Genomic DNA, 10,137 nt, shown 5'->3' on the forward strand with positions numbered 1-10,137 from the left:
GGAATGTACTCATGTGGTCTAGCCTTCACAATTAGGCACTTGTCAGACTCACTCAGATTCATACGCTTGCCCAGTGTTTACAGCAGCTACCAGGAAACACTGTGGTATAGATGTGATAAGAATAGATGTGATAAAACCACAGGCAAAATTACGCAGCCAAATGCAAACAAGAAATTGGCAGAAGCATTTTTTTTCTCTTTTTTATTTGAATTTTTTTCTCTTTTCTGCAGTTATCTGATAACTAATAACAGTTACAGGTTCTTATAGACATGAGATGACATAATGCTATAGCCACAAAGCCATTTTCAGTACATTTGTTACAGAGCTGCTATGGTACACAGATTATGATAACAAGAACATTTGCTGTTCATCCACAAAAATCATCCAGGGATGAACTTTAGAGTCCATTTATCCAAATTAACTTCAGAATAAAGATGAGAGATGAAGGCTAGTGAGCACCACAGAGACACAACAGAATCATTAATAAGAAATATGAAATTTGACAGAACAGTCCTTCAATATCAAGGCTGAACATGAGGTCTGTTTCAGAAGTGATGTTCTGTGGTGAGTGAAACCTGATGAACATGTGGTGTCTGTGGGTTACCTGTGGGTATGTGTCATTATAAAGACACTGTGAGGACTGCGAAGATTAAGTATGGACAGATCACTACCAGGTAGGAGTCCACTCTGAACAAGAGGCTGAAGGGAGAAGAAATGAAAGATGAAGCTTTAGATGTCGATGAGCCAGTAGTTGTAGGTCTACCTGCAGAGAGAATCCCACCTGTTTATGTGCATGTGTAGATGAAATAAGAGGTGAAATCAGAGTGAAGCTCCTCACCTGTGACAGTGATCCAGCTGGATGGAGACTCTCCATGACCGCTGATGTCACACTTGTAGAGGCCTTCATCAGACCCGGAAACATGCTGGATGGTCATGTGACCTGTAGGCTGCTTCCTGATGAGGGAGCCATCTTTATAGAAAGCAGCTGGGAGGTTGGAGGGAGTGGTCTTTGTTTTACAGAGCAGAGTGACGTCATCTCCCTCCATCACAGGGAGGACAGGACTCTGCAGGATCACTGATCCACCTCAACACAGAGACAAACTACAGCATTTCATCCATTTACACACAGCTTCATCAACACTAACTCCACACACTCAGCTTACCAGTGACTGTCAGGTTAACCATGTTACTGATGGGACCCTCTCTGGACTCACACCAGTAAACTCCACTGTCTGATGGGTCAGTGTAACTTATATTACAGGAAGAGCCAAACCATCTTCCCCACCCATCTCCACACTGAGTCCTCTGTCGTTTCTCCTCAGAGTCCATCCAGCAGAGCTGTCGTCCTCCTCACAGCTCAGAGACAGAAAGTCTCTTTTAAAAAACTGAGCTGCTGGGACTCACAGTCAGACGAGCTGTGAGGGTTAAAATGAAAGGTTTTTGCGTTTACGTGTGGACAAGGAAAATGGGGATTTAGTCAAGCAACGTCAAAGGTTTGCACCTTTTTTGATATCCCAGTCTAAGCCACGTTATTGTTTACATGAGATGAATTTCTACAAAGGCACTTGAAAAGTAACACAAAATTAGCTCCCTTTCCAGAAAAACACAAAAACTTTTCAGAAGTACTTAAGGTTTGCATAAAACCCTGTTTACTCTTTCCCTCCCAGGCTTCTAGACTTTTAATTGGCCAACATTTCTACACGGTTAGGATTTGGGATGTTCTTGACAGCGTTTGACTGCATTTTTGTCGTTTACATGTGGACGGAGATATTTTTCAAAATTGCACGTGTGGACGGGATTTTTTTTTTTCAAAAATACCTGTATATATAGATGTAGCCTGAGTTTAGCGGACACAATCAGTGAGTTTCAGACTGAGTAAAGAAGGTTACTGACCTTAGTTTGTGGTGCAGCTCAGCAGTGAGATCAGAACTAAAGAGAAATGAGACTCAGGTTAGTTTAGAGTTTATGGTGTTTAATGAAGTGATCAGAGAGCAGAGCAGACACTACATCTCTGTGTGCTGATTGTAAGAGTCAGAGCAGATTTCTTCAGCTTAATCTTCACACTTTCAATAACATATATGTGGTATTAAAATACGCCAAATGTTTTTCTTTTAAGCACATTTTATATAAAACCGATTTACCAGTAGGCCGCCATTGTTATTTACTTCTCAATGCACTCTGGGTAGTGATGTCATACGGTTGCACCACATCGAGTTCACAGTTAGCAGCGCGCTGGAAATGGGTTCTGTTCAACCTTTCCAGTTTGAACCAGAGCAACCCGAGAGAGAGAATGAAAATAGTCAACCAGTACTTAGTTTAGCTGAAGATGAAAACAATCTGTCACACGAGGACGCGAGAGTGAGGGAAAACTACTGGTGTCTATGCGGCTTTTTTGTTGCACAAAAACCTTTCTGCCATTTCAGTGTCAGAATATTAAAATAAACTTTAAGGCATCAATTGTAGATTGTTTTCAATACATGGTAAATTTTAGTAAAAGTAGCTTCACACTGTGACAGCAGGATGGTTTTCTAGACAACACACTCTGAAGATAAAGAAAGAGACCGGCATAAATGTTTCTTTACAAATGGAAGCTGCAGACAGTGGAGCAGCTCTTTACTGGCATCCAGTACTTTATAATGACAACTCTGAATTGTCAATGAGATTTAGGTTTAAAAGTATTCAGAGCTCTGCAGCAGGTTTGTTGTAGGTTTGTTGTAGTTTAAAGAGAAGAGGATTTTTACAGGGAACTGATGTTTAATGTTTTCAGTTTGAATCAAATAAAGACACTGAGACCACTGAATCCATACTAGAACTACAATATGCAGAGACAGGAAGTTGAGCTCCAACCATGAAGCTGGTTTCAAGTCAGTTGACCAAAAATATTTTTCAGCTTTGATTGTCTCTGTGATAATTGCAACATGACTAATGCAAAATTAGAGTCAGGACAGTGTCAAATATTCCAACAAAGGAAAGTGAAAACAAAACAAACACACAGCCACTGCAGAGATGAAGAAAACGAGCAGTTCTTACTTTTATTATCAGTTTCTTAAAGTTTTTACATCCATATTTCTCTCTTCTTACAGAGGAAGAAAAAAGTGAAATTCTGTCCACTTTAATGTATTTTTTATTTTACCCACAACAGTTCTCTCACAGGACTTTACACGGTAAAATACAGTATTAGAGAGGAAGCACCAACAATCAGATGATTCGCTGAGAATAACACTTGGTGACAGTGAGAAGGAAAAAACCTTTTAACAGGAACAAACATCCAGCAGAGCCAGAACCAGGATCAGGGAGAGATAGCCACCTGCCTCAACAGGTAAGGGGAAAGAAAAGAAAGAAAACAAAACAAAAGACATGCATGTTGGTTGTATACTCACATAGCAAAATTGGTATGGCCCGTATCTGGCCCACACAATGTGCTTACACATGGCCCACATACTGCAAAGAATGACGGCCCTTTGGTGGCCCAGATCTGGTTTGCCAGAGGTGGCCCACACATGGGCCAGCACAAGGCCAGTTGCAGACACACTGGTGGTCCTGTACTGGCCCATGTGTGGATTACCTCTGGCAAGCCAGAGGTCAGCATTATCCTTAACCAAGCCATGTAATAACAACATGTGCCGGAACATAATGGTGCAAAAGTAACATGACGAAACTCTGTTCAGACAGCCAATGGCCTTATATAGCACTTTTCTACTCTCCCGAATTACTCAAAATGCTCTGTACAACATGCCACATTCACCCACTTCTCTACATTCACACCCATTCACACTTCTGATATGCAGGAGCCAGGGATCGAACCACTAACCTTCCGATCAGTAGGTGAGCTGCTCTACCTCCTGAGCTACAGCCACCCAGTGGCAAACATGAGTAAACCCTCACTAGGTTTTGGATAAAGTGTACACTCACAAACCTGTCAAATCTGCATTTGAAACGTTGGCTACCATAGCAGTATAGTATTGCAACATGGCAGTTGTTGGGAACAGAAAATAGGAACAGAAACAGAAACAGTGCCATCATTGCCAGACCTGGCCCACATCTGGTTGACATGCCACTTACCATACCAGAAGTCAGCCAGCAGTGCTGCCTTGACACCAGATCTGGGCCAGACCTGTCTGCTATGTGGGTACCAGGGGTATTCAATGAAAGTTTAAAGTAGGGCTCCTTTCCAAAATAACAGAAAATAATCAAATATGGTTCTATTTAGTCACTTCCTATATTTCCTCAGCTCCTGCCATGTATCACATTATTCTGAGAAAATAAGTGACAAAGCCACAGAAACAAACACATGATCACATGTAAAGAAAACACTGACAGAAAATCTTCGATGTACTTTTATTTTGTTGGATTTGACACAAATATATCTGATCTGAGAAACAAATACAGGTTTCATTTAGAAGAACATTTACATTGTATAAAACATTTGCTACTGAGCTGTAGTGCTACACACACAGTACATGACAGACGTCCATATTTATACAGGGATATTTGCTGTTTATTTACATACAGTTGTAGGTAATGAGATCCACACAGCAAGGTTTTACAAAACAGACCATGCTGTCAGCAGCTTCCTTGCCACACATAGTTGTCACAGCAGTTAACTCTGCATATGATATGCATTGATTTGTTGTGTAATGCTGGAAGACCTTCCTGACGTAACAGCAAAGGCAATTTGTGTCTCCGACTGGAGTCAAACTAGCGAAACTATTAATTTAAAAAAAGATAAAAGACAAATTTCCTGAACTTTTGATCGACGTAGAGGATGAATATGAGATCTGTTTCAGAAATTATGCTCCGTGGTGACATCATCATATTCATCATCCAATCCCTGTTCACCTTGGCCCGATAGTGCATTTACCATGGAGGCACATTTGCTACCTGTGAAGAAAAGTAAGACGAAGAGGTCAAACAGAAAGATGAGTTTATCATCAGAATATTGATCAATCAGTCAATGATTCAGAGTGTTACCTTTGGCTCTGTGTTGATATAAAGAGATCATGAGGAGAGTGAAGATGAAGTATAGACAGAACACAATCAGGTGGAGGACCACTCTGAACGCAAGCTGGAGGGAGCTGCAGTCAGGGAGTGGAGCTGAGAAAGGGGGCACAGCAGCAGTGGTGGTTCTCACTGTAGATGTGGTTGTATGTTACAATCAGAGAGTTCCAGACTGATATAACATTACTGACCTTGGTTTGTGGTGCAGCTTCAGCAGTGACGTCAGAACTAGAAATGAGACTCAGGTTAGTTTAGAGTTTGTGGTATTTAATGAAGTGATCAGAGAGCAAAGCAGACACTACATCTCTGTGTGCTGATTGTAAGAAAATACTGAAGCAGAATCAGAGCAGGAAAGAGGAAGATTGTTGAATTCAAACATGTGAAGAAGATTCATGTTACAGACAAACATCACTGAAAACTGTTTTTTGTGAGCTTTTTATAGATTTCATCAGCTGAATCTTTTAGAAACACACACAGCGTGAACTTACAGAGCAGCCACAGCAGAGATGTTTCCTTCATCCTAACATGAAGTTGATCCTTTTCATCAGGAAGATAGATGACTTTCTTTGAAGGCTTCAGAAATGAAGATGATCTTAAATATAAAGTTTGATCTTCCTGTTAGTGACAGCAGGTCAGCTGAGAGGAAGAGAGCTGGAGGTCTTCTGTGGTGGGAGGGTTCTGAGGCTCTGACAGCTTCTGTTAACCACTAACATGTGAAACAATGCTTCACTGTACAACATATCGGTGAGTTTTTGCAGGTCATTTGAAAAGTTCCAAACCCTGTTTCTCAGAATGGCTTACACAGGTCCAGACCATTAAAGCCCCCAAACAACTTTCCAAATTAACCAGACTGAATAAAATGTCCATGACATTATTGTGAACACTATGTCAGATCTAAACCTGGTGACTGACCACACTGAAAGTTTTATGCACCAAGACTAATTTGTGATGTTTGACATGTGATTTTCACTGGTTGTAAATATGTCTCATAATCAAAAAACATACACAATAAATATTCTGCTCTTTCTACCACAGCTCGTCTGACTGTGAGTCCCAGCAGCTCTCAGTTCTTTAGAAGAGACTTTGTGTCTCTGAGCTGTGAGGAGGACGACAGCTCTGCTGGATGGACTCTGAGGAGAAACACAAGCAAACAACAGAGGACTCAGTGTGGAGATGGGTGGGGGAAATCAGCTGGTTCTTTCTGTAACATCAGCTACATCTACACATGGGAGAGTGGAGTTTACTGGTGTGAGTCCAGAGAGGGTCCCATCAGTAACATGGTTAACCTGACAGTCACTGGTAAGCTGAGTGTGTGGAGTTAGTGTTGATGAAGCTGTGTGTAAATGGATGAAATGCTGTAGTTTGTCTCTGTGTTGAGGTGGATCAGTGATCCTGCAGAGTCCTGTCCTCCCTGTGATGGAGGGAGATGACGTCACTCTGCTCTGTAAAACAAAGACCACTCCCTCCAACCTCCCAGCTGCTTTCTATAAAGATGGCTCCCTCATCAGGAAGCAGCCTACAGGTCACATGACCATCCAGCATGTTTCCAGGTCTGATGAAGGCCTCTACAAGTGTGACATCAGCGGTCATGGAGAGTCTCCATCCAGCTGGATCACTGTCACAAGTGAGGAGCTTCACTCTGATTTCACCTCTTATTTCATCTACATATTCACCTGAACAGGTGGGATTCTCTCTGCAGAAAAACCTACAACAGTGATGCCCACCACCTCCTCACAACCCCCTGACTGCAGCTCCCTCCAGCTTGCATTCAGAGTGGTCCTCCACCTGGTGGTGTTCTGTCCATACTTCATCTCCACTCTCCTCATGGTGTCTTTATATCAACACAGAGCCAAAGGTAACACTCTGAATCATTCACTGATCGATCAATATGCTGATGATTAACTCATCTCTCTTTCTGAACTCCTGATGAGTTAACAGCTGATACATTTTAAAACTTTTCTTTCAGGAAATGAACCTCAGGCCTCAGTAAAACAGACCCCACCCACTCAGGGTGAGCAAGGACAGGATGCAGATAATGATGATGTCACTACAGAACATCACTTCTTACCTAAAACTAAGCAGAGACCTGTAGTCCAATGCTGCATTCAGGTCCTGTTGCAGTTCCAGTAAAATTTCCACACAGGAAACAAACTCAACCTTCAGGTTATAAAAAAGACTCAAATAAAGCAGCAACATATCTGATCTCCAAAAGTTGATTCTGTTCATCTGGACGTAGCGTTTTGTGGGAGAAACGTTTCGTCACTCATCCAAGTGACTTCTTCAGTCTCAGCTGACTGCAGGTTTCCCCAATCTTATAAACAGCACATTTGCATAATGACTGAAACCAGCCCACTGAAGGAACAATGGGCTGTGAGGTCAGTTCCTTAATCATAATTATGCAAATTCTCATGCCCACTGATCAACAATCACTGACCAAAACCCACTGATCAAAAACCACTGATCAATGGCCATGAGTACCATTCACAGAGATTTGGGGAATGGCTGCAATCACAGCATTGTAAGATGGCGAAAGATGTACCCTTAGGCCCCCTCCTCGATTCAGAGATGGTCTTTCCCTTTTCACGTAAATGGCCTCCTTGACTCCGCGCTCAAACCAGCGTTCTTCCCTGTCCAGGATGTGTACATCCTCATCGTTGAAAGAGTGTCCTCTGGCCTGTAGGTGTAAATAAACTGCAGAGTCCTGGCCTGATGAGGTAGCTCTTCTGTGTTGTGCCCTCCGCTTCGCCAGAGGTTGTTTGGTTTCCCCGATGTATAAATCCTGGTAATCCTCCTGGCACTTAACAGCGTACACTATGTTACTCTGTTTGTGTCGGGGGACCCGATCCTTGGGTGGACCAGTTTTTGGCGCAGCGTATTTTGGGGTTTAAAAGCCACAGAGACCCGGTGTTTAGAAAAAATGCATCTCAACTGTTCCGATACTCCTGACACATATGGGATCACTACAGGTTTTCGCTTGGGCAGCGGTTGTCCTTCTCTCCTGGATCGACTGGAGCTTTCTTTAGGTGTCTTTCCAGCTTTGACAAAAGTCCAGCTGGGATAACCACATTTACTCAGGGCCTTCTTGATGTGCTGTTCTACTGCCTCCCTGGCCGCTGTGTCAGTGGGGATGGTGTTCGTTCTGTGTTGTAGCGTCCTGATGACACCCAGTTTCTGCTCCAGTGGATGATGAGAGTCAAACCTTAGATACTGATCCGTATGCGTAGGTTTATGGTACACGTCAGCTTTTAGATGTCCCCCATTACTGATGGAAATCTCACAGTCTAAGAAGGCTAACCTGCCACTTTTCATATCCTCCCTGGTGAATTTGATGTGTCGGTCCACCGAGTTAATGTGATCCTGCAGTCAGCTGAGACTGAAGAAGTCACTTGGATGAGTGACGAAACGTTTCTCCCACAAAACGCTACGTCCAGATGAACAGATTCAACTTTTGGAGATTTACTTTCCTGGATGATTGAGAATGCATCATAACATATCTGATGTTGAGCTGAGTACCGGAATAGTATCATTTAGTGCAGAAACTGAAGATCAGTGTTTCTGACCCCTGCATGACCATCTGTGCACTCTCACTGTGTCATAATATCTTGGAGTATCTGACATCCACAGAACAAACTCAGACAGAGCCCAGGTGGAGTTACTACACACGACTACTGACATCTAGTGGTTAAAAATCACAACTGTTTGGATTCTAAATTACATTTAACTAAATCTTAAATATAACCACAATTATATACAGAGCTCTGCAGCCTGTTGTTTGTGGAAAGTTTCTTCCCTGTTCAGACTAACCCAGCTGAATTAAAGGCTCCACAGTATCATGCTCTACCTCCATATAATCTTTCAGTACTAAATATTTCTCACATGTACAGCTGTTTTTCTCACCATGAAAAATAACATGTGTCTATAAATGATTTGGTGCTTGTTGTTCTTGTTGGTCAGATGTGATGCAGACTGCTAATGGACTCTGTACTATTGTTTGTCTCTGCAAAACAGATTAAACCTCACAAAGATGACCTGTTTGTGTGTGAATCCATTTATTTCCATAACAGTCGGTGGTGGTTCAAACACACAATTCTTTATGCTTGTTGTTTCAGAGAATGTTTAATGGTAAATACTTTCTTATTTTTTAAAAATAGTTTTTTCTTGATATTTTCTGTTACAGCAACTCGAAGGACTTACAATGTGATGTAGAACAGTCTAGCATATGAAGACCACAGAAAGCATTTTGAACTTGTTTATCAACCATATGATTAAATTTTTTTTTTAAAAATCTGTTTATGTGGCAAATAAGGGTAACAGGGTAGACATGCCATGCTTTATATGAACACAGATACGAACCATTCTGAAACATGGACATCAAAAACTGATTAAAGAGTCATTTGATTTTATTTATTACATTTGTTATAATTAGTGATTTATTTAAAAAATTATTATTATTTAACTTTTTTAACTTTTTTCAACTATTGAAATATTAAATAAATAAAGTGCTCAAGCTTCCTCCCACAGTCCAAACACATGCAGTTAGTGTGTTAAGGTTAATTAGTGATTCATAATTGTTCATAGGTATAAATGGATGTAAAACCTTAGGTAAAACCTAATATTAGAGTGAACACTGTAATTTGACCGTCATTTTCCAGGGTGGTATATTAAAAATTTCTACCAATTTAGCCAGACTTTGGGATGGCCAGAACCTGACTGATGATCCTGCAGATTGGATGTCTTCTGTTATCCTCTACGCTAAGGCAACTGCAGTTCAGCGGTAGGGCTTTTAATCTGCTACTGTTAAACTTGCAACTGGTATTAAGATTTTTTTTCCTTTCATCTCTTTTAGATCAAGATAGCAGCAACGAGGTAACTCTCGACTGACTGTGACCAGCGACCTCCTGGGCCAAATCACCTTCACTCAGGTCCCAGTGACATATACTTCAGCTCAGCCATGAACTGATAGGCCATGTAAAATCACAGAGCGGGTTCAGCAGATGCTGAGGCACATACTGTGCAGAGGTTGGCAACTTTCTGCAGAGTCAGTCACTCCAGACCTCCAAACTTCACACAGCCTTCAGGTTAGCTCCAGAGCAGTGCTTAGAGAGAGCTTCATGGAATGGGTTTGGATGGGAAACAGCA

The 10,137-nt window shown here is 41.7% G+C and overlaps 1 protein-coding gene across 1 annotated transcript; it reads left to right on the top strand.

Annotated features, from left to right (window-relative positions):
• Window positions 1-5,883: 5,883 nt before the first annotated feature.
• Window positions 5,884-6,603, top strand: LOC120433975 (Fc receptor-like B; the record flags this gene model as incomplete). Its single annotated transcript, XM_039601248.1, has 3 exons — window positions 5,884-5,901; window positions 6,102-6,297; window positions 6,377-6,603. Coding segments are annotated over exons 1-3 (441 nt in total), but the record flags the coding sequence as incomplete, so codon positions are not given.
• Between the last annotated feature and the right edge of the window lie 3,534 nt (window positions 6,604-10,137).

The sequence above is a fragment of the Oreochromis aureus genome, linkage group 3, assembly GCF_013358895.1.
Source record: "Oreochromis aureus strain Israel breed Guangdong linkage group 3, ZZ_aureus, whole genome shotgun sequence".
Lineage (NCBI taxonomy): Eukaryota > Metazoa > Chordata > Actinopteri > Cichliformes > Cichlidae > Oreochromis > Oreochromis aureus.